This window comes from Zonotrichia leucophrys, unplaced genomic scaffold (genome assembly GCF_028769735.1).
Source record: "Zonotrichia leucophrys gambelii isolate GWCS_2022_RI unplaced genomic scaffold, RI_Zleu_2.0 Scaffold_95_171211, whole genome shotgun sequence".
NCBI classification, from domain to species: domain Eukaryota; kingdom Metazoa; phylum Chordata; class Aves; order Passeriformes; family Passerellidae; genus Zonotrichia; species Zonotrichia leucophrys.
In genome coordinates this window covers 38,978-62,981 of record NW_026992300.1, presented here as the reverse complement: position 1 = coordinate 62,981, position 24,004 = coordinate 38,978, and the positions used below count along the sequence as shown (strand labels likewise).

At 50.8% G+C, this 24,004-nt stretch overlaps 1 protein-coding gene and 1 pseudogene across 1 annotated transcript; both read right to left on the bottom strand.

Moving 5' to 3' along the window:
* Positions 1-24,004, bottom strand: part of LOC135460719 (zinc finger protein ZFP2-like) — a 56,569-nt pseudogene that overhangs the window by 18,196 nt on the left and 14,369 nt on the right.
* On the bottom strand, positions 3,991-4,923 carry LOC135460717 (olfactory receptor 14A16-like). Its single transcript, XM_064737635.1, has one exon. It carries the CDS (start codon positions 4,921-4,923, stop codon positions 3,991-3,993), a length of 933 nt encoding a protein of 310 aa, XP_064593705.1.

Genomic DNA, 24,004 nt, shown 5'->3' with positions numbered 1-24,004 from the left:
ACTGAACATGAACCAGAGATGCTTCTAGGGTCGTCTTTTAAGGATGTTTTGTCTCAATCCAAAAAGAGCGCAGTCTCAACTTAGGGACACCTGTCCCCCCCAAATTTCACCCCCTGGGGCCAAGGGGTACCAACACTGAACCCTCTTGTTTCTGAACCATTGCCTCCCCCTGGATGCAGTCTCTGTGTCACAAGGCACATGGTGCTGTCCATGGCTATACAAGAAGAGTCCAGCAAGCCACTCCATTATCTCTTCACACCTAAGATTCTTCTCTATTCTTCCAACATCTCTCACTGGCCCAGACCTCCATCACACTTGCCCATTTCCTTCTTCATCTTCCACTATATCTCTCTTCTAGAAAAGGTTAATATTCTATGAAGTTTTCATTGTCCAAAAAGGGGTCAAAACTCCCACAAGCGGCCGGATGCCTTCTTGCTGCAAAACCCACCCCCTTCTCCGCAGGTCGGGCTGTGCCACCAACACATGATATCAAATTTCAAGGTAACAGTCCCAAGCAGCAACTCTCTCTCTCTCTGTCTCTCGGGAGGGGGCTGCCCGATACATCCCAGTGCTTCTCTCGCTTCCATCCTTGAGCCAGGCCTACCTCCCATATCTGTCCAAGGCCTGGCCTACTTCACGGCCGCTTGGCTTTCCCCTCCCCCCGCCCAGCCGACAGCTAGGATGGGGGGAGAGATTCGAACTCTTTTCTGCTGGAAACCCAAGAGAGCTTCCCAGTGGAGTGCTCTGCTTTTTGACCCCTGTGTTCTCACAGGCGTATCCAATGTCCTCAGTGGCCACACCAGGTGCCAATATTCAATTCTGGGCCAGCCTCTGTGAGCCCAGCCCAACTCCCTGCAAGCTCTGCCAGCTGCCCTGAGCTCTGGGCAGCACCAAGAGCCTCTCCCCAGCCCAGCCCAGCTGTTTCTGGCCCCACAGCTCTGCTCAGGCCAGGCTGCTCTGGGCACTGCCCCACGGCCTCAGCCCCTGGCAAGGGCACAGCAGCAGCTGCAGCTGCCCAGGACTCAGCCCCAACCATGGGGGAAGGGGCTTGGCCAGGGCCAAAGGAGGCTCCCTGGCTGCCCTGCTCCCCTCGGGCTGAGGTGCTGAGAGCTCTGCAGCCCCTGCTGCCATCCCATCTGCCCAGGGCAGCACAAGAGCCGCGGCCTTGGGGCCCTCAAGAGCTGCTCCTGCTCCAGGCCCAGGGCCCATCCCAAAGCTGGGGCAGCCACAAAGCTGTGCCCATTTCTGTTTATTGCTGCTCTGATGGGGATGGATCCTCAGCCACTTGGAGTTTGCTGTTGAATTTTACTTCTCTAGAGGCCTCTTCTTTCTTGAGCTCTTCAGTTTAGGAATTTAGTGACAAAGGCTCATAAAAAATAGTTCAAAACAGTCAAACAAGAAAAACACTTGGGAATAATTTAAGTTTCAAATTCTTCTGTGGTTAATTAGACAAATTTCAGAAGTGTATTGAAAGTGAATCTGCTATATTGAAAAAAAAAAACCAACAGAGGCAATTGTTTTGACAATTATTCTTTCCTGTTCACAGACTGCTATCAGCAATGTCCACTTGATATTGACCCCCAGTACTTTCTAATGCAGTCTGAACAGATATGAAGATCAAGACCCTTTATGGCTGACAATCAATAACACTTTGTCCCCGCTCCCTCCCCACCATTTCCCTCATCCAACCCCTGGCCCTCCTATGGATCAGGAATGGTGTGGCCAGCGGGAGCAGGGCAGGGATTCTTCCCCTGTGCTCAACACTGGTTGGGCAGCAGCTCAAGTGCTGTGTCCAGTGCTAGGCCCTCGATTTAGGAAGGACATGGAGGGGCTGGAGCGTGTCCAGAGAAGGGCAACAAGGCTGGGGAGGGGTCTGGAGCACAAGTCCTGGAGGAGCAGCTGAGGGAGCTGAGGTTGTTTATCCTGGAGAAGAGGAGGCTCAGGAGAGACCTCATCACTCTCTACAACTCCCTGACAGGAGGGTGCAACAAAGTGGGCGTCAGACTCTTTTCCCAGGGAACAGTGACAGGACAAGAGGACACAACCTTCAGCTGCACAAGGGGACGTTCAGGCTGGACATTAGGAAATATTCTCCTCACGAAGGGTGATTGGGCATTGTAATGGGCTGTCCAGAGAGATGTGTGAGTCACCAACTCTGGAAGTGTTTAAGGAAAGACTGGATGTGGCACTTAGTGCCATGGTCTGGGTGACAAGGTGGTGTTGGGTCCCCGGTTGGACTTGATGCTCTCCAAGGTCTTTTCCAGCCTGGTTGATTCTCTGATGATTGCGACAGTGCAGGGGCCTGGGGAAGCAAGGGACCATTGTGACACTGCAGGGCCTGGTGGCACTAAGAGGACCATGGTGACAATGTGTACAACATGGCAGCCCAGAGCCATGGGGCCATTGTGACACTGTGGGTCTGAATGGAAGCAAGGAGTCCATTGTGACAGTCTGGGTCCTGCTGGAACCACAGAGGCCACTGTGACTCTGCAGGGCCTTGTGGAACCAAGGGGCCACTGAGCCGCTGCAGAACCAAGGAGACCCTTGGGAGAGGCTGAGGATAATGGAATCAAGGGGCCATTGCTCCATTACAAGGACTCTGAGAACTGAGGGAACAACTGTGACACTGTGGTCCCCTGTAGAACCAAGGGTCCCTGGTGACACTGCAGGATCTTGTGTCACCAGGGCTCCATTGTGACACTGCAGCACCAAGAAATTAATTGTGGCACTCTGAGGCCTCAGGGAACCAAGAGGCCACTGGGACCCTGCAGAGCCTTGTGGAAACATGCAGAGCATTGTGACAGAGCAGGACCTGGTGTCATGATGAGGCCATTTTGACACTGCAGGGCCCCATGAAACCAAGGGGCCAGTGCTGCTCCTCAGGGACTCCTGGAATGAAGGAAACATGTTGGACACCGTGGTGGCCCTTGGGACCAAGAGGCCATTGTGACACAGTAGAACAAAGGAGAGCATTGCTGCACTGCCAGACCTCATGGAACCAAGGATGGATTTTGACACTGCAGGGCCTAGGGATCCAAGAGTCTTTGTCAAACTGAGGGTTCCCAAGGAACCAAAGGGACATTGTGACAGTGGGAGGCCTCATGGAATCATGGAGACCATTAGGACACTTTGGGGCCTCATGGAACCCTGCTGACTCCAAGTTGGCTTGGAGTGTTGATCTACTGGATGGTAGGAGAGCCCTGCACAGGGACCTGGACAGGCTGGATCCAGAAGCCAAATCCAAAAAGTGATGTTTAACAAGTCCAAGTGCCAGGTCCCTCACTTTGGGCAGCCCCTTGCTGGGCCAAACAACCCCTGCAGCACTACAGGCTGGGGACAGGGTGGCTGGACAGTCACATGGACAACTTTTGGCTGTTTACGGGGGTTTTCTGTGCTGAGCATTGGCCTGGACGTGTTCTTGAGAGAGCCTGGGCAAGGAGTCTGGAGCCCCCAGGCCCTGGGCTGAGGTGTCAGCGCTGCCCCAGCAGTGCCCATGGCCTGTCCCTACTGCAGCCCCGGCACTGCCACTCCCAGGACTGTGCCCGGCCCCAAGAGCACTCAGGCCCTGCAGCAACACCAGGGCCACCAGGGCAGCGGGGCAGGGCCACGGCAGCAGCACTGGCAACACCAAGTGCTGCTGCTGCTGCTGGGCACAGCTGCTGGGCCAGCACTGATCTGCCCCCAACTCTGCACACAGACATTGCTGCTGCAGCTCCAGAGAAGGCTACAAAATGGCATCTCTGCAGAAAACTTTGCTGGGAGATCCTTTAGTTCCTTTAAAGCCACCAAGAGCACAGCTCCCCATTGAAACAGGCTGTGGGCACAGGGAAGGTGGAGAGAAACACAACGAGAAATGCCACAAACAATGACATTTATTTGTAGATAATAAGAAAAAACTAAAACAAAGAAAAAGAACTTCCAAAATGAAACCAACAAGAAGTATCCAAGATGAATTTTATTACATGTAATTTGCAGAAATTTGCCATCAGTTTATTGTTTCTGAAAGCATCCAGTCATCAGTCTCCAAACTGCAGCCTTGAGCTCCTGGTTCCTCAGGCTGTAGATGAGGGGGTTCAGGGCTGGAAGCACCACCGAGTACAGAACTGACACTGACATATTAAGTGATGGGGAGGAGATGGAGGGGGGCTTCAGGTGAGCAAATGTTCCAGTGCTGATAAACAAGGAGACCACGGCCAGGTGAGGGAGGCAGGTGGAAAAGGCTTTGTGCCGTCCCTGCTCAGAGGGGATCCTCAGCACAGCCCTGAAGATCTGTACATAGGAGAAAACAATGAACACAAAACAGCCAAATGATAAACAAAGGCTAACTACAATGAGCCCAAGTTTCCTGATGTTTGAGTGGGAGCAGGAGAGCTTGAGGATCTGGGGGATTTCACAGAAGAACTGGCCCAGGGTATTGCCATGGCACAGGGGCAGGGAAAATGTATTGGCTGTGTGCATGACACCATTGAGAAAGGCACTGGCCCAGGCAGCTGCTGCCATGTGGGCACAAGCTCTGCTGCCCAGGAGGGTCCCGTAGTGCAGGGGTTTGCAGATGGACACATAGCGGTCGTAGCACATGATAGTAAGGAGGGAAAGCTCTGCTGAGATGAAGAACAGAAAGAAAAAGAGCTGTGCAGCACATCCTGAGTAGGAGATGATCCTGGTGTCCCAGAGGGAATTGTGCATGGCTTTGGGGACAGTGGTGCAAATGGAGCCCAGGTCGCTGAGGGCCAGGTTGAGCAGGAAGAAGAACATGGGCGTGTGCAGGTGGTGGCCGCAGGCTATGGTGCTGATGATGAGGCCGTTGCCCAGGAGGGCAGCCAGGGAGATGCCCAGCAAGAGGCAGAAGTGCAGGAGCTGCAGCTGCCGCGTGTCTGCCAATGGCAGCAGGAGGAAGTGCCTGATGGAGCTGCTGTTGGACATTTGCTGTGCCTTGCCATGGGGACCTGTTCATGGAGAAAGGACAGGGACAAGTCAGCAGACGCTGCTTTGAGCCAAACCTGAGCCATTACCTGCAGACTGTCGCACTTGGACACACCTAGCCTTGTTCTTGCTCTGGTACAACCTTCACCCAGGTCCATACCTGAGCTCCAGTTGTCCGGGCTGAGTGTGCAGGAGCAGCCAGGCCTGTGCCTGGAGGCTCCCGAGGAGCCATCTCTGCCCCATTGCCCTGGGCTTGTGGCCATGGGGCAGAGGGATGAGGATGGATATTCAGGATTTTTCAGGGAATCACTCCTAATGTGGACAGGCTTGGTAGCGTCTGCACTCCCATTTCGAAAGGAAATAGATGGCAGGAGTTGGTTTTAGGAATTGTTTTCCTACCCACACATCATTCCTGGCTCTCTGAGGACAGAAAACCCCAGCATTCTTGCTGCACTCAGAGTTTGCCACTGAGAGATGGGAGAGCCAAAGGATTACCTGTGACTCAGGGAAGTTGAGGGGTTCCATGGGCTTGTTCCCAGCTGCCCTGGCTTTGCACCTTTGGCTGCAATGAGAGCACAATCACACTCCTGGGTCACCCTGGGATAAACCAGACCCTGCCCAGAGCAGAGGAATCCCTGAATGTCTCACCCTCTCTAAAGGTCTCTGGGCAAGGCCTCAGCACCCCCTTGTGCCAAGGACACTCACGGCTCCCTTGGCAAACCCAACAGCATTTCCTCAGCTGTGGCAGCTCTGCCCTTCCCCGTGGGACATTCAGGGAACTCCCAGAGGCTCTGGCACAGATTTGCACTCAGGAGGGCAGCTCAGAGCTGGGAAGGGACAGCAAGGAGATCCCCGGCTGTGCCCAGGATGGGATCTCAGGGAGGGGGCTCAGCTCATTCCCCTTTCCCATGGACTGCTTTGTCCACAGCCCCACAGGTGCCAGGGAAGCTTGGACACCCCATTCCAATGGACAGCCCTTCCTGGCAGGAATGCCAAGGGCAGTGCCTGACTCAGCTGCTGCAGATGCCAGAGCCTCCCTGAGAGCAGCAGATAACAGTGACAATATCAGGGCAGTGCAGAAACAAGAGAAGATGTTGTGGTACTGTGCCTGAGAGGGCAGGGCAGAGACAGCCGGGCACTCAGGACAGTGTTCCTGTGCCCAGCTGTGCCTGGCACCTCCCACAATCCAACCGTGCCCTCATCCTGCCCCCAGCACTGCTCTCTTCAGCCCCCTCTCCTTCCCTGAGCATCTCCCTGGGCCTGGACATTCCCTCCTGAGAGGAGCCTTGTCCCTGCCAGCACTCACAGAGCCCATCCCAGCCTGTGTGCCCTGGCTGGGGCCCTACAGAAACCTGCCTGTGTGCAGGGCCCTGGCTGGGGCAGGCTCTGTGTGCAGCTGGGCAAGGGCAGCTCAGGAGAGCCCTGCTGGGCCCTGCAAAGGTGATGCTGCTGCTGTCCAGGGCTGAGGAGTAGCTGAGGGCCTTTGGGAGGCTCCCAGCAGAGAGACTGACCACCCTAAATTACAGTTCTGGAGTCTCTGTAAATGTTCAAACATTCCTTTGATGATCCTGTGTGTCCCTTTCAACTCAGAATGTCCTGGGATTCTGGGATTACAATTCCTGTTCTTCTTCTCTTATCCCCTTGTTTTTTATAATCAAAAGAGAAAAAAAAACCCCTTGCAACAGTGTTAGAAGAGTAAAGTAAAAACCAGACATTTATTGGATGCTTCCAGGTGTCCCACTGGGGATGGGGCACACCCGGGCCCATATTTACACAATTATTAAGGTTGATTAATAAAGAAAATTTAACAGGAACATCCAATAGGAGATTCACTTACCCCAGTTACACACCCCTGGCTCAATCCATTGGAGTAAGTCCAAGGCTTCTTTGCCTTCAATTTTTGTTATGACTGCTCACATTCTGGTCAAAAAACACAATGTTCTTGTTGGTCCTGTTCCTGATAATAAGACTTTACAGGATACTATATGTATTGCATACTATATGTATTTCAGGAATGCATTTAGACAATCAGCTTATTTTTCTAAAATCAAAGAAAAAACTTAGGGGAAATTATAGAGTTAATAGAGGATTATAGTTATAGAAGTATATAATAGTAATAGAGTTCATTAAGAGTTTAATAGACTTAAATAAGGATTATGGATTTATAACTATGTAATAGTAATTTACAGAGCGACAAATATATGAAAAATGTATAAAATGAAAAAATCTTTTTGTCATCACCCCAACGTTCCCATCCTTCTCCAAGCAGGAAATTGAAAACATTCTCAGAAAAGCTCCTGATCTTTACTTCAATCCCAGGCTTACCTTCTTTGGGAAGTACCCTCTGGAGATGTACCCAGGCTGGTCTGGAGCTGGGAGCAGCCCTGCCCCACCAGCCCCCCTCAGCAGCATCCCCTGCCCTGCTGAGGGTGGCTCCTTCCCCCCCCCACCGAGCTTCTCCCCAGTGCTGGGAGCAGCTGCCAGGGCTGGCTGAGAGCTGTCCCTGGCAGGCAGCAGAGTCCCTGCCCCAGCACAGCGCCCGGGGCTGCAGGACCCTGCTCTGCAGGACAGCCCTGGGCACCCCTGGCTGCTCTGCACAAGAGACAATCAGAGAATGTACTCACAGGGTCTGTAGGCATTAGGATGTTCCAGCTTGAGGAGATGGCTCCAGGAGCTATAGCTACATTGTCCTGCAGCCAGAGGTTCCTGGGGCTGGCAGTGATTCTGCCCCAGGCACTTCTAAGCACCTTCCCAACCCTGACTGATTGAAGCTCTCTGTGCCTCTGTGCTGTGTCTGGGGTGGCTGCAGGCAGTGCCCCAGCCCTGCTGGGCTGACAGAAGAGCTGCTCATCAAGACAAATGTGCTTTTGAAGCTTTGCTTGGTTACCAGGAGCTGCCTCTGTGCCAGGAGCCCAGCCCAGCTCAGCAGCACAGACACAGCACAAGGACTTTAATGAGCCTCTGGAGCTTTGTGCTGAGGCCCTGAACATCAGTCCCTGAGAGGGAGCTGAAGAAACCTCTCAAGAACTCCAAGTCAGAATCCAACTCCAAAGTTTCTTGGACTTTTAATGGGTCCCAGTGAGGGACACAACTGAGAAAGTGTCCCCAGGCCCCAGGCAGAGCAGAGAACTGCAGGCAGTGATGACAGGTGGGGACAAGGAGAAGCCAAGTCTTGGTGCCCTGGGGCACAGCAGCAGGGTCTGTGCCACCAAGGGCTGGGAGGAGACACCTTGTCCTGAAGCACTGGGGCCTCCTGGCACAGCCCCAGCCAGGCTGGGCACTGTCAGCCCCTTGTCTCGCCCTCAGCATCCCCCCCTAGCCCACATCCCAGTGGCCTCAAGGATCTGCTGGAAGGAATCCCTTGGGGAGCCTTGACCAGGAATTGCCCTGGGGGCTCCTTAATGCTCCCAGGGACTGCAGGATTTTCAAAGGACTTTGGGTTTTGCTTTTGCCTTGGAGTCTCTGAGAGGTTTGTGCAATGATGGCCTCCAATTATCTGCTGTAATTAGTCCCTGGAGAGGCTTTGTCAGTAACAACACTCAGTGGGGCGCATTAATGCTTCAGGGTACTCCAGTTATTTTAAGGTACTTGGTGTTTCCCTTTTGATACAGACTCTGTGAGAGGCTTTGCAATCGTGGCCCCAATTATCTGCTTTAATGAGTCCCTTGAGAGCTTTGTACTGACACTCAGTGGGGCTCATTTATGCCTTGAGATACTCAAGGTTTTTAAGGTACTTTATGGACTTAGGAATATTTTGAGGTACTTTTAAAGAGTTTCCTTTCCACACTGAGTCTCTGAGAGGTTTTTGTACCATCCTGGCCTCCAATTATCTCCTCCGAGGAGTCCATGAGGAGCCTATGTTGGGAATCTTCCACCTTTCTGTTTTACAACAAAGATGGAACTGAAAGAATTTTGTGAGACTTTCTAAAAGCATCTAAACAAACATGGGACAATTAACAATACAACAACAACAAGCACTCAGAAAATTAATAGTCCTGTTTTCGCTCGACATCATCCAACCCTTTAGTCCCTTGGATTGGAAGAGTTTATTCACCCAGTTTTTGTTTTCCACTTGAAGCTTCTGGAATCCTTCCTTCAGTACCTGAATGCTCTTGTGGATTGTCTCGCTGTGGCTGGAGATATTCATGCAACACATGCCCTCAGAGTCTACACAGCCATGCCCATGTGCCTAGAGCAAAAACTCTATCGCTGTTCTGCAAGGTGGCATGTCTGATGATCTCTATGTCTGAGAGCAGGCCACTCAATGTGAGGGAGGTAGCATTGGTTTGCTTACTTAACAGGCACCCAAGATGGTCTAATTCTCCTAAAGGTTTACCTGCAGCCACCCAAGGTAGTTCAAATTGGGGGTGCTACCATCCGATAGCTGGATTAAAGCTTTCAAAGCCAACTCTTTGATATCATCCAATACTTCTCTGGAGATACCTGCTGCTTGATCATCTGGTAGGCTGTGTTGTCCTTCTCCAGATGGTTGATTGTCAATTCCGCCCCTGTCTCATTATTAGCATAGTCTGCTATTAATTGATTTAGTAAACACTTCCATCCCCCTTTTCACAGGGTGTATTCTGTAGGTGACAACAACATGGTCATAATATATTTTAAATCATAGGGGATTAAGACCTGAGCAGTAAACATGGCCCTCATTAGGCCATTAAAACAAGGTAAGTCCTTCCTATGGTCTTTAGGTGCCCTACACAGCTCCTTGATTTCCTTGTAAACCAATGGCTGATAGCTGGGATTCTGCCCCCTTTTTTCATATGGGGGCAACGAGGAGTTTGAGACTATTTGCCAGTCTCCTTCCTTAACTGGAGGTACGGCCCAGGGTGAAGAGGATGATTGACACTGGGGGCATGACCTGCTGTTATGGGGGTGGAGTCTGGAGGTTCATTCATGGCAGGAGAGAAGGTTGTGGTAGTAGGAAGTTGATGAGCCAAGATGGAGGGAGGATGGTTGTGCTCCCAAACCACATTAGGGCTCCTTCCATCTTCAGTCTCCAGGGCATGATGCTCCAAGACAGCATTGCCATTGCCATCTTGGACCATCATGGAAGGTCTGAGAAAGGCAGGTTTGAGGGGAGGTCCCGAGTTAGGAGTGACCAATGGATTGAGTTTTCAACACGTTGCTTGCTGGTTAAGGGTCTCAAGGATGGCGTGGAAGATGGGGAGCATGTGGGGTGCTATGGGGTCCCCTGTGATCAAAAGGTTGTACAATTTAACCCTCCGTTAGTGTCAAAATTCAGTGGTATGTATTTTGACAGCAGAGGTGTCTAAAATTTTTAATGATCCACCTCATGATATATTTTAATGCATTTTTTGAAAATATTTTGTCATGATCAGTGACAATTAACTTAAAGCATCCATATACGTTCCTTTCTACTGTGGACATCTGGCTGCCCACTTTTCTTTTACTGCCTTATCGGAGAGAGCCACCGGAACACACCAAATCAGTTTTGGGAGAGGAGTGTGTGTTGTAAAAACAGAGTGGCAAAATGGGCAATAAATGTCTTGCATTTTCCCAAATCCACCTGCAATCCTATACAGGTGAAACCGTTGTTGTCCCTTCCTAACCTGGGCAAGGTCCATTGAAGAAATGATGAATCCGCTGGGCCCGGCACAATCTCAAATCCTAGGGAGCACTGGTCTATCCATCCGCTAACCCCAGCTGATGTGACTGACACAGGAAGCCCTGAATGTCATGGTCTCTATTCGGGCACCAAATGTCACAATGAAGGTGGCTGTGATTAACCTCTCTGGTTCCCTGACTTCAGGGCGAGGGTGGCGAAAATGAAAAGGAGCAGGATCAATGGAGTTTTTAAAATGAACTTTATTAACAGAGTGAAAAACAAAAAACATGGAGAAGTCCTGCACAGTAAAGGGGACAGGATCCTAAAACCTGAGACAAATGTGAAGCAACAACATAGACACTTGGGGCTAGAAAACTAGAACAATAACCATATAGAAGAAACAAGTAACCAATAAACCAATAGGGGAGTAGAATTTGGACAACTTTGCATAACAACACTACAGGCTTATGGGGGAACTCTCAGGCTCACACCAAGTTAAAAGAATGACTCCCAGGACGTGAAACTCACGCCCAGTTCTTCCGAGGTAAAATCTGGCTGATTCTGAGTCACAGCCGGGCTAACTCTCACATTGCTGATTTGCACTGGCCCCTTGGGATCATGCAGCCCAACAGAGCCACAATGATGTCCTTGGTTCCATGAGGCCTCACAGTGTCACAATGGTCCCTTGGATCCATGGTGCTCTGCAGTGTCACCATGGCCCCTTCATTTCACAAGGCTCCCAAATGTCACATTGGTCTCCATAGGAAGGAAACCACAGAGCCCCCGTGTTTCAGGAGCTGATGAGTGGCAACCACCAGAGGCCAAGGCAAGCCTGACCTGTCTGTCCAGGTGGGTTGGCTTGGAGCAACCCTTGGATATTTGAAACTCTGAATGTGGAATCTTAATTTCAGACATTTGTGCCTGGAGAAGATGGATGTTTTTCTTCCATAAAACGAAAAGCAGAGAGCCCTTTCCAGTGTTTGGAAAACAGGTAAGTGCTGGCACTCAGGAATCAAAGTCCAACCATACCTGTCTGTCCTGGCAACTTTTGTCTGGCAGTAATCCTTGGACACACAGAAATTTGGAGGTGGAATCCAAATTTTGGCCATGGATGCCTGGAAAAGACAGACAGTTCTTTTCTATACAAAGGAAAGCCCAGAGCCCCAGTGTTTCAGGAGCAGATGGGAGTGGCCTTCCACATTCCACGGTCAGCCAGACTTGTCAGGTGACCCCTGGGAGACCAAGGCAGCCACACCTATTTCATGTTCCCTTGCTTCCACAGGGCCCTGCAGTGTCACAATGGTTCTCTTGCTTCCATGATGCCCTAAGGTGTCATAATGGCCCCTTGGTTACACAAGTCTTTCAGGATCTTAATGGTCTCCATGGTTCCACAAGGCCTCATGTGTCATAATGATTTATTGGTTCCATGAAGCCCCTCTGTGTCACCATAGCCCCCTGTTTCCATGGGCTCCAGTGGTGCCACAATGATCCCCTTATTTCCACAACTTCCCATAGTGTCACAATGGCCCCCTTCCATACATGAGGCCCTGCAGGGTCACAGTAGCCCTTTGGTTCTGTGTGGCCCCACAGTGTCACACTGGTCTCCATGATTCATGGGGCCTTGCAATGCCACAATGCTCTCCATGGATCCAAGGTGCCCTGCAGGATCACAATGGCCCTTTGGCTCCCCGAGGCCCTGAAATGCATCAATGGCCTCTTGGTTCCACAGAGCCACAGCACTTCACACTGGCACCTTGGGACCATGCAGCCCAACAGAACCGCAAAGATGTCCGTGGTTCCATGAGGCTCCACAGTGTCACAGTGGCCCCTTGGATCCATGGTACTCACAGTGTCACAATGATCCCCTTGGTTCCACAAGTTCCTACAGTGTAACAATGCCCTTTGGCTCCACAAAACCCTGCAGTGTCAAAGTGGTCTCCATAGGAAGGAAAGCACAGAGCCCCGGGGCAGATAAGAGGCAGTCACCAGAGACTGAGGCTAGGCAGACTTGACTGTACTGGCAGATTTTGTTTGGGAGAAACCCATGGATATAGGGAATTACAGAGGCAGAATGCTAATTTCAGCCATGGGAGCCTAGACAAGAAAGAGAGTTCTTTTCTATAGGAAGGAATGCACAGAGCCCCAGTGCTTCACAGTCAGATGAGAAGTGGCCCTTGACATGTCAAATTCAGTGGGAGCTGTCAGACAGCCCCCAGGAGTCCAAACCAGGCAGACCTGTTCCATGTTCCCTTGATTTTATGGGTGCTCACACTGTCGCAGTGTTCTCCTTGATTCCATGAAATCTTGCAATGTCACAATGGCTTCTTGGTTTCATGAGCCCCAACAGAGACACAAGAGTCCATTGGCTCCATGCGGCCCTGCTGTGTCACAATGGCTCCTTGTTTCTATGGGCCCCACTGTTTGATTACTGACCCTTGCATCCATAGGGCCCCTGAGTTGCACAATGGTCTCCTTGATTCCATGAGGTTCCGTAGTGTCACCGTGGTGTCCTTGGACCTGCATTGTCACAACTGACCCATGGTTCCATGAGGTTCTATAGTGTCACCATGGTCGCTTTCAGAGGCTGGATGAGATCGATGTCCCAAGACACCTTGGGATGCTCGGAATGCCCGTGTGAGGCCAGGGCTGGGTCAGGCCTTGGCTTGTGGTGGGACAGAGCCCCACCCCCAGCCCTGGCCTGGCAGAGCTGTCAATCATACAGTGGGGGGGAGGGGGGGTGGGTGGGTGATATTGACCCAGCTCTGATTGGCCGAGCTGTCAATCAATCACACACCAGAAGCTGGTGTCTACCCTGGTTGGACAAGCACCTGGCAGTCCCACCTCAGGGGTGGGCCCATGAAGGCCCAGGGGCTTAAAAGCCAAAGCACGATGCCAGCCCATGATCTGGGTCTTGCCTTTTCCTAGGGTTCCTCTGTTCCTGTTGCTAAAGCTCGGTACTGATGTGTGTATGTTTCTATAGATCTTCTGTCTTTCTGGTGTTCTCTATTTCTTCTCCTTCTACTCTTAAATACCTGGAACATTTTTGGGTAACTTAACATCTTAAGGGCTAAAAGTTTTTAGGATAAATGGCTAAGTTAATGAAGTTAATGCTTTGATAAGAGTTTTCTGTTGACGTGGTTGTTCTATTAAATGCTTTGTTCAAGTTCCTTGATTGTCTATATTTTGCCAGTAAAATTTTGTGTCATTTGGACCTCTTAGCTCACTTGGTTAGAGCATCATGCTGGTATCACTGAGGCTGTGGGTTCAATCCCCGTATGGGCCATTCCCTTAAGAGCTGGACTCGATCATCCTTGTGGGCTCCTTCCTACCAAGAATATTCTTTCCATTGTCCGTGTTGAGAATATCTGGTTGGTGTTTCTCCTGTGCACCAAACTCAAGTCAAGGAACCTTTGGTTATCCCCAGCATTTCAGTGTTCTGGGATGTTCCAGCCCTGCAGGCTCACAATGGTCTCTTGTTTCCATGAGGCCCCACAGTGTCACACTGGCCCCTTGTTTCCATGGGCCCCAACAGTGCCACAATGATCCCCTTGGTTCCACAACTTCCCACTGTGTCCCACTGGCCCATTGGTTCCATGAAGATCTGGAGTGTCACACAGGTTTGTGACATTTGTCCTTGCTGCCCCTCACATCCCACTGCCCCACAAACAGCCCCAAGCCACCCGTGAGGAACAGGCCCTGCTGTCCCAGGCTGGGCTCTGGGCTTGGCCTTTCTGCTTCCCCCAACCAGCCCAGGCCTTGCTCAGCATTGCAGTTCCCTGCCCAGAGCCTTGGGCTCCCTGCAATCCTGGCCTCAAGGATCTGCTCTCAGCAGTCCCTGGGCAGCCTTTGGCACTCCCTGCCCTCACTGGGGCCCAGCCATGCTCCAAGGCACTTGGAGTTTTGCTTCTGACTCCTTGAGCACTTTCTTCAGCCTTCTCTCAGCACCTGAGGGTCCTGGACCCAGCCCCAAATCCCAATCTTCAAGTCTCCAGGGCTTGTGCAGATGATTGGAGTCAGTTTGGACTTCCTTTAAGGATGAAGATATTAAAATGCACCTCATGAAAATTTTTCTTTAATCAAGTGAGTATTTTTTTTTTTTTTCCCAGTTCAGAGAAGAGCTGATAGAAGCATTCCCCAGGTAACCTTGATGCTGAATGTCCCCTTAGGAGGTCTGGGCACAGAGAAGAATGAGCCCCTTGAGGGCTGACCCTGTTTGGACAAGCTGCTCCTCACCCCCTGCCTCACCATGTCTGACATTGGCCCACCTGGCACTGACATCCCTGTGCCCTGCACCAGAACCTTTTCCCCTGAGCTCTGCAGCTCAATGTCCCAGCCCATTGCACCATGTCCCACCTGCTCTCATCAGGGCTCTGCCCACACACAGGCCCAGGAGAAGTTTTCCTGTGGGAAAGGAAAGAATGGAAAAGCCTGAGCAGGTTTTTGAAACAACAAACCCCACTCAGGAACCACCTGCTCAGTCCAGGCTTCCTGGAATGGTGTCACCTTTCTACAAGGGACAGTGTGAGCAGAAATGATCTCTGGAACCAGAATTCTCTGAGTATTCCAGCTGAATTCTCTATCCCTGTCCTTTCCCTGGAACTCTGTTGCAGATGGAAGCTGCTGGTGCCATCCTCACCTTTAACCTCTCTCTTGAATGCAGATGTTCCCAGGTGTGTTCAGCAGGATTTGCTCAATGTTTCTACAAAACTTTTGTCTTCCTCATGGAATGAAGGGACCATTTTGGAACTGAGGGGGTGACGTGGAAGCAAGGAGTCAATTGTGACACTGGGGTCTCATGGAACAAAGGGGCCATGGTGACACAGCAGGGCCACATGGATCCAGTGGTCCATTGTGACACTGTGTATCCAAGGAGACCATGGAGACACCCCCAGAACCTCATGGAACCAAGGAGTCCATGGTGACCCAGCAGGGCTGCATGGAGCCAATGGTCCATGGTGAGACTGCCCATCCAAGGAGGTCATTGTGACATTGTGGAAGCTCATGGAGGGAGGGAGGCCATTGTGACACTGACGAACTTCATGGCACCAAATATCCATGGTGACACAGCAGGGCCTCATGGGAGCCAAGGAACCGCTGTTGGCAGTAGGGAAACTCATGGAACCAGGGGCTGTTGAGGCACTGCAGAACCAACAGAGCTGCTGGACCTTGTCCCCTGGCCCTGCACAGCTCCTTGGGAGGCACGGCAGAAGCAGCTCCCTGGGAACCTTGGGAATGTCCCTCTGGGATCCACAGCACACACTCCCAGGGGCTGGAATTGCACTTCCCAGCTAGGAAAAGATGTTCCTGCTCTGGGATGCAAAGACCTTAAAAGGAGATAAAAGCCAAGTGGAGCAAAATTTTACAGTGACATTTCACTGCCAGCCTTCATAACTTCACCCATGGTTGTTGCAGCTCATGGATTGGGAATTAAATCAGGGCAGGGTCTTTGGTGGGAGCTGCTCTGGTGTCAAGTGAGACACTGAGAGAGAAACAGAGCAGGCAAAGAAAGGCAGGAGAGAAAGGAGGGCACAAACACAATCAGCTGCGAAGGTGGCACTCTGAAAAACAAACTGGAACTGACAGAAAATGAATGGGACAGAAATCAATATTCTGAAAGTTTTATTTACTATCAAAATTCATCCCACCCACCCAGCCCCAGACAATCCCCAAGCCACACCATTAAATTTGGATCCCACTTCTCCCAATCTCCTTCCAATCCCATCTCACCCTGGAGGCTGTGGAACTGAGTAATTTTGGCATTGGACTGAGCTTTTTATATTTTGGGAACAAGCCAATTTGAGGTGGGACTGAGCCCTTTTGAGGTAAGATTGAGTTGTTTTCAGTGGGATTGAGCCCTTTGGAGGTGACAGATCAATCCATTATGACTTTTGGAGTACAAAGAGATGGAGAACACTTCCTGAAATCCTCCAAGAACCCACTAATCCCCCAGAATATGTCTTTAAACCATAAATTCCATCTGAAATACCTGTTATAGGGTGGGACTTCAGACATCTTTAATAAATAACTTTCCTTTAATCCTATTTCAGGTATTTTTAAGCAATAAAGACAAATCAGAAGAAAATTAGGGCCAAACCAAAAGGATAACCAGCCAGGTGTCCTCCCAACATGGATCACAGGTAATGTGGGTCACCAGGGATCTGACCAACATGGATCCTTCTGTGGGGCATGGAGTTGGAGCAGTGGATAAAGCTCCTCCTGCAGTCGGAGCATTTGCAGGGTTTCCCTTACTGATGCCTCCGCTGGTGTCTGGTCAAGTGAGAGATGCTGGTGAAGCTCTTCCCACACTGGGAACACTCGTAGGGCCTCTCCCCAGTGTGGATGCGCTGGTGGGTGATGAGGGTGAAGTTGTGCTTGAATCCCTTCCCGCAGTCAGGGCAGAGGAAGGGCCTCTCATCCATGTGAATCCGTTGGTGCAGGAGTATGGAAGTGAAGGAAGACGACCCATCCTTGTTGATCAGCATCGACTTCAGTTTATTGATCAAATCAGACACCTTTTATAACAGTGTTAATTCACTTCATGCATATTGCAAAATCCGAGCTCACAATAGGCTATAGAGGAAACTTCAACTCCTTCTTTTGTTTACAATACCTGAGGTTTGTTTATTGAAACTAAGATTAGTGTTCTCACCGTGATATGAAAAGTTCTCAAAACCTTCATATCTGTTCCCAGAGCGGCCATCTGTTCCCAGATCAGCCAAGGACAGAATGTTTACCTGTTATTGAGAAGATGGTCTGTGAATCTTGTTGTTTATATAAAAGGTGGCTGAGAACCTAATTATTTACAGAATCAAGCCTGGGAACTGCTGCTTTAAAGCTGCCTTTTATTTTTCCATTAGCTGAATACCTTCATGGCCTCTTTCTTTAAGCTGTGTTTGAACCAGGCTCTCCACACAGGAGGAGATTGGAGCTGATCTGAAACCTCTTCCCACACTGGGGACACTCGTAGGGCTTCTCTCCGGTATGGACACGTTTGTGCGTGATGAGGTGGGTGCTGCAGCTGAAGCCCTTTCCACATTCTCCACACTCGTAAGGCCATTCACCAGTGTGGATCATCTGGTGGCTGATCAGGGTGCTGCTCCGTCTGAAGTTCTTCCCACACTCCAGGCACTTCTGGGGCTTCTCCCCATGATAAAGCTGCTCATGGACCACCAGCTCTGAGCTCTGGCTGAAGCTCTGTCCACCTTCTTGGCTCAGAGTGGGTCTTTCCTCCTCAGAGCTCCCTGGGCTGGGTTTGCAGCCCCTGCTCCTGCAGGATCTCTGGGGATTTTCCTCCCCAGTGGAATTCTGCACTGTGGAGTCACGCAAAACAGCCTCGTCCATGAGGTTCTTCCATGGAGATTTTTCCTCCCAGATCTCCATCTTCAGCTCCTTGTCTGGGGGAGGAAGGACAAGGAGAGGATGGCATTTGCCTCTGTGCCAGAGGGGAGGGGAAGGAGATTCCCTCAGATCATTCCTGGCAGGATGGGATTGGCAGCAGGGTTGTCCTGCAACCAGGGGCTGTGCTGGGCTGGGAGATGGAGCAGGAGAGAAGGGGAAAGCAGCACTGACTTCCTCCTCACCTGCCTGGGTATCCCAGGGATCCTTCCTCTTCCTCACAGCTTCCTTTTCCATCTGGCAATGGTTTGGGGATGGGAAATCCTGTTTTGGGAGAATAACAAGGGATGAGCACATTGAGTTTTGTACTGGTTTGAAGGCAAACCTGGGGTATGTCTAAACCAGAATTGCAATTAAAAAACAAAATGAAGATCAAGGCAATGATACAGAAACACTGCCTTAAACTGACAGACTCAGGATATAACCTGACACCCTGTTGGTCAGCGTGGTGGCAGCAGTCCCAATAAATGGTGGCTGCAATCCTGTTAGAGTGATCAACATGATTCTGTGAGAGCAGTGATCCTGCAGAAGGGTCTGTCCTTCCTCTGAATGTCCAGTGGTGGTTATGGAGCTCTTGTCCTCTGGCAATCCAGTAGGCAAGGTGCTCCTGGTTGTAGCAAGGCTCAGCTTATATCCAGGTAGGAATGCTTGGCTCCTCCCCCTGGGCGGAGCATCCCACAATGGGATGATGGAATCAACGGCCCATTAGCAGAAGATATCTCCCCTGAAGGGCGTTATCAGGGCTGAGTCATGGAAGAGATAAAGAACATTGCCCCACATGTTTATAGCAGTTGATGAAGATGGGGATTGAAAACATGCCTTTGGTTACATCTTGCATTTCAACCTGAAACAGTGGGGTAATCCCTGCTCAGGGGGTGAACACCACCCCCCTTACCCAAACTGGCTCAGGTGTAAAACCCCACCCTGGGAAGGGCACACAGACAGGGGACAATGTCACACTTGCTCTGCTCCCGGGGAGGTCTCTGTCCCTTGTCACTCCCTTGCTCTCTCCCCTTTTCTCTTTCTTTTCATCTCTCTCTCTACCTCACATTTACTCTTCAATAAAGTACACTTTGGATAGGGCCTCATTAGTGCCTTAATTGGGCAGAGGAATCTCTATAACAATTTGAGTAACCAGACTGTGACATTATTTTGGCACAGTGAATTCAGGGCACTGTTCTCTGACCCCAAGTCCCTTTGACAACAGCATGGTTCCCTTCTCTGAGGAGGTTGTGGTTCTTTCTGGAAGAACTCTTGGAAGCTTGGACACAGTCCCTCCTTCCTCCCGGGGAACTTATGGGAGAAATGATGAGGAAAATGGCTGTTGTGAGTGGCCAGTGAAAAAGAAAATATTTTCTTGTCCTTCCTTGAGAAGTTTGTTAAAATCACTGGAGGAAAGGGAGAAAATGTTACTAGCGAGACTGACAAGGTTCATTCACTCCAAGGTGAAGAACATAAGAGGCTGCTGAAAGTCCCACAAGACGCCCAGCTCAAGTAGATAAATTCCCAAATAACTCCGGAATTCACAGGCTTGGGGGCTTTATCAAATGTGAGAATCATTATTCTCTTCATTCCTGTCACCTTTTTGACAGCTACACTGAGTTGCCCCTTCCTTTTAATAATATTTGTATTGGGCCAAATTTGCACTTTGCTTTTATTGGAACCTGCCAGCAGCTGAGCTATAGCTATGCAGGAACCAATGTAACTTGGAATTGCAACAGAATTGCTTCTATTGTCAGTTTATTCATGTTTGGGATTTGTGTTTTCATCACATGTGACTTATGGGAAATAAAATATTCATCAAGGTATTTTATGTAGGATAAAGCTTCATTTCTGCCAAGTTTATTTTGTCCAGTGCCCAGGGGATGCTCAAGGGGTCTCTGTGCCTCTCACCCTGGGGGATGCTTGGGAGGGGTTTGGGGGGTTGTCCTTTTCCCTTTCACCCCAGGCCATTCCCCATGGGCTGTCCCTGTCCCTGTCACCCGAAGGCATTCCCCAGGGGTTGCCACATCCCTCTCATCCCAGGCCATTCCCCAGGGGGTCTCCATAATTCTCACCTCAGGGAATGCCTGTGCAGGGCTGGGGACCAGGGGCTCTGTGTCTCTCTCACCGCTGAGGGTGCTCGAGGCTGGGGGGGCTCTCCCACCTTCTCACACCTGGGGAGGCCGGGGGGGTCTCTGTGCATCTCAACCCTGCAGTGACCCCACCCAAACATCATCGGGTTCAGAAGGACAGAGACACCTGCAAACCCCCAGAACGGCAGAACCTGGGATTTGGTTTGCAGCTGAAGATTTAGGAAGGGGCTGCAATTGGGGCTGGGGTTGGAGCTGGGGCTGAGATTTGGACTAGAGCTGGGATTGGGGTTAAGGCTAGACATGAGATTGGCTTTAGAGCTGGGGTTGGGATTTGGTCTGGGGCTGGATGAGTCTGGGACTGGGATGAGGTTAAATACAGAACTGGGAGTCTGTCTCAACATGGAGTGAGATTGAGACCAGGATCAGAGTCAGGTTTGGGACTGAGCTCACCCAGGGAGGGACAGGGGGATGTCACTGCAGGATGTCCCTGGCAACATCCCAGCCCTCCTCAGGCACCTCCAAACATGGGGGGCAGCTGGGTGCTCCAAGATCCAGGTGCTCCCACGCTGCCCCTCAATACCAGGTGAGAATTCCCTGAGGGCGACCCTGACTGTGACCCTTGGGGCTCTGGGATCAGCCTTCACATCCCTGTGGGAGCATCTAGAGGCAGGGTGAGAGATTTCTGCCCCCCCTCTTCCCTGTGGAAGGATGAAGCCCAGCTGCCCTTTTCTTCTGGTGCATCCTCCTCTCCTTCGGCATGGATATTCAGGGACAGGAGTGGAGGGAACGGCTGCAGCTGAATCAAGGCTGGCTCAGGTTGGATGTCAGGAAAAGATTTTTTTCCCAGAGGCTGCTGGGGCCTGCCCAGACTCCCCAGGGAAGGGTCCCAGCTCCAGGGCTCTCTGAGCTGCAGCAGCGTTTGGACAGCTCTGCCAGGCCAAGGCTGGCATTGTTGGGGTGTCCTGTGCAGGGCCAGCAGTTGGACTGGAGGATCCTGATGGGTCCCTCCCAGCTCAGCCAATTCTGTGGTTCTGAGATCCCATGAGCGTGGGGATGGGGGCTGCCAATGGTTGCCATGGCAACGGGCTCTGGCTGCAGGCCTGAGCTGGTGTCAATGGCAAACACCACTGGCAAGGGGTCTCCATGAAGCTGCCAAGGGACTGATCATAGCAACTGGGGGCTGGTGACGGTTGCCATGGAAAGTGACCATAGCAACAGGGTCCTGGTGATGATTGCCATGGAAAGTGACCTTAGCAACAGGGTCCTGGTGATGGTTGCCTGCTAAGGATCAGATTTGTCACAGGCCCTCAGAGGGGTTCCATGGGGACTTTGCAAGTGTCTCCAGGCTGTTCCAGAGCTGGAATGTCACAGGCACAGACAGGGGCTCCATGGAGACCTCCCAGGCATTTCTGGGGAATGTAAAGGGCCATGTGGTCAGAGGCAGTCATAGCCATTCCATGGTGACATCCCAGGGGATCTTGGGCTTCAAAGGAACCAATCTTTCACAGGCACTCACGGGGGCTCTACGGTGAAATCCCAGGAGTCCCCAGGCTGCCAAAGAGCCGGGATGTCCCAGACACTCACAGGGGTTCATGTCATGGGAACAGTGGGACCTTCAGGCAAAATTTATTAGGGAAACTCCTGTTGGGTCACAACGTGCAGAAAGGATTCCCAACAGTCCCCATAGCTGCCCAAATGTCACTGTTGTATCAGAGATGGCACAGACTCAGATCAGAAGGCTAAGGGCTAAAAGCCACCTGTTTTTTCAATCCTCTTCTTTTATACCTTGGTTTGCTAGAGGTGGACCTCACTGGTCCTTTAATCAACACATTTCACATGACTGGCCAATTAAGACAACACCCTTCAGCAAACAATTTTATGGAAAAAAGCCAACTTATTCCAAACATTGTCAGCCAAGTGTTTCCTCAAAAATCCACTCAGATAACACCATTTATTGATGTTTGTTTTATGTTGGGCCTTTCTTGGGGGTCCCTGGATGGCGGAATCCCTCCTGTAGCAGTTCTATGCCAGGTAAAAAAAGATGCAAGGGACTTTTTTGGTCTTCAGCTTCTTATTGTTGTCTTATCTAAAGTTTTGCATTGCTGTCCACACCAGGCTAAGTGCACTGGAAAAGCACTGCAAAATGGCCCCAAAACGTACAGTTTCAAGCTCTTTTAACATTGTCTCATCCAATAAACACTTGAAAGGTGCATTATTTCTACTTATCTACCAATAACTCATCCCTTGACTGTCCACATAACCTCTGCACTGTGCTTTCCTTGACCAATCACCCTGTGCTACTAACAGTGCAGAAAATAAAGCAGATGAAGAAGACAGGTCCTACACCCCAATTCCTCCATCTTGCTTCCTATCTACACCATACTAATAACCCCAAAACCTAAATTTTTCACCTAAGGAACATAGTATAGTACTCTCTATTACCTATTTCACACTTTGGTAAATTCTGATCTATCTCAAAGTCTTGGAAGTCCTCTCCATGGGTGAAGTGGAAAGGCAGTGTGTCTCTGGGGGTCAGGACACCTCAGGGCAGACAGAGAAATATTCCCTGTGCCTTGGATTTCCACACATTTAACCTAAAATCCTTTAACCCTTAATATGTGAAGTTGCCCAAAAATGTTCCAGGTAAGTAGGATTAGAAGGAGGAGAAAGAGAGAACAACAGAAAGACAGAAGATCCATAGAACAACACACACATAGGTACCAACTGCTGGGGTTCCAGCATCAAGAAGAGAGGAACCACAGGAGAAGGCAGGATCCAGACCCTGGACTGCCCTCATGCCCCGGCTTTTAACCTCCTGGGCCTTCATGGGTCCGCCCCTGGGGTGAGACTGCCAGTTGCATGTCCAATCAGAGCCATGGGAGGCACCAGCGGCTGATGTGTGATTGATTGACAGCTCAGCCAATCAGAACTATGTTAGCACTGCCCGTACTGTGTGATTGACAGCTCTGCAAGGCCAGGGCTGGGAGCAGGGCTCTGCCCCACCACAAACCAAGGCCTGACCCGGCCCTGGTGAGACAGAGTAAGGATCCATCCTGAACTAGGTGAAGTGTCTGGGAGAGGTGAAGGGTCTGTGGAGCTAAAGCTGAAGGAGAGGCCGTGTTCCAGAGACAGCAAGGAGACAGAGAAAGAAAAACAGAAAAGACCACGAGGTCAATCTGCCCCCGACCTAGGAATTCCTCCGATAAAGAAGAATTAGTGCTAAGTGTCATGCAAGATGAATATGTATGAACTTATTGTGAAACTGTATGCATATGCATTTGGAAGGGGGATAAAAGGAGGTCTGAAATCTTCAGGGGTACGCATGCCCTTTTGGGGAGTCTTGCGTCCGGCGCGCGTCGTAATAAAGGCATACCGGGCTTTACAACTTTTACAAGTTGTGAGGTTTCTTCTTTTCTCCGCAAAACATTTTGGCGAGCCAAGCCAGGAGTTCTCTGTCCCCGCGGGGGCAGGGGGGATAGACGGACCTCCATGGCGCGCCCCAGGATTTTTTCCTGGTGGGGCTCCGCTTGTCTCAACTTGCCACCTGCGAGGACAGACAACGACCCGCTGGCCTGCGGAGGAGAATACGGTATGTACTATGGGGCCCCAGGGGGGGAGGAAGGAGAGAAAGGGACTAAATCACCCAGAGACGTCTGGGTTCATGGGTTCAGCTGATAGAGCAGCTGTATTAGAGATGGGATTCAGCTGATAGAGCAGCTGTATTAGAGACGGGGTTCATCGTTCTGATAGAGCAGACCGCTAGCGGCTTTGGGGGTAAGCCGGGTGAACCCGTGTATGTGTGTATTGAGGATTCATAGTTCTGATAGAGCAGAACTGGTGAGCCCGTGTGTGTTTTGTTCATGTGTGTGATGTCTGGACACTGTGTTGCTGTATGGTTAATGTGTGTGGCAAGTGCACTGTGTTTGTGATCGTGCAGGTGATAAGTGTATGGTGTATAAAAGAGAGTAAATCTACAGTGCCCTACAGTGTGGGGGGGGTCAGTACTCCCCGTGTTTGAAGCAGCTGAGTG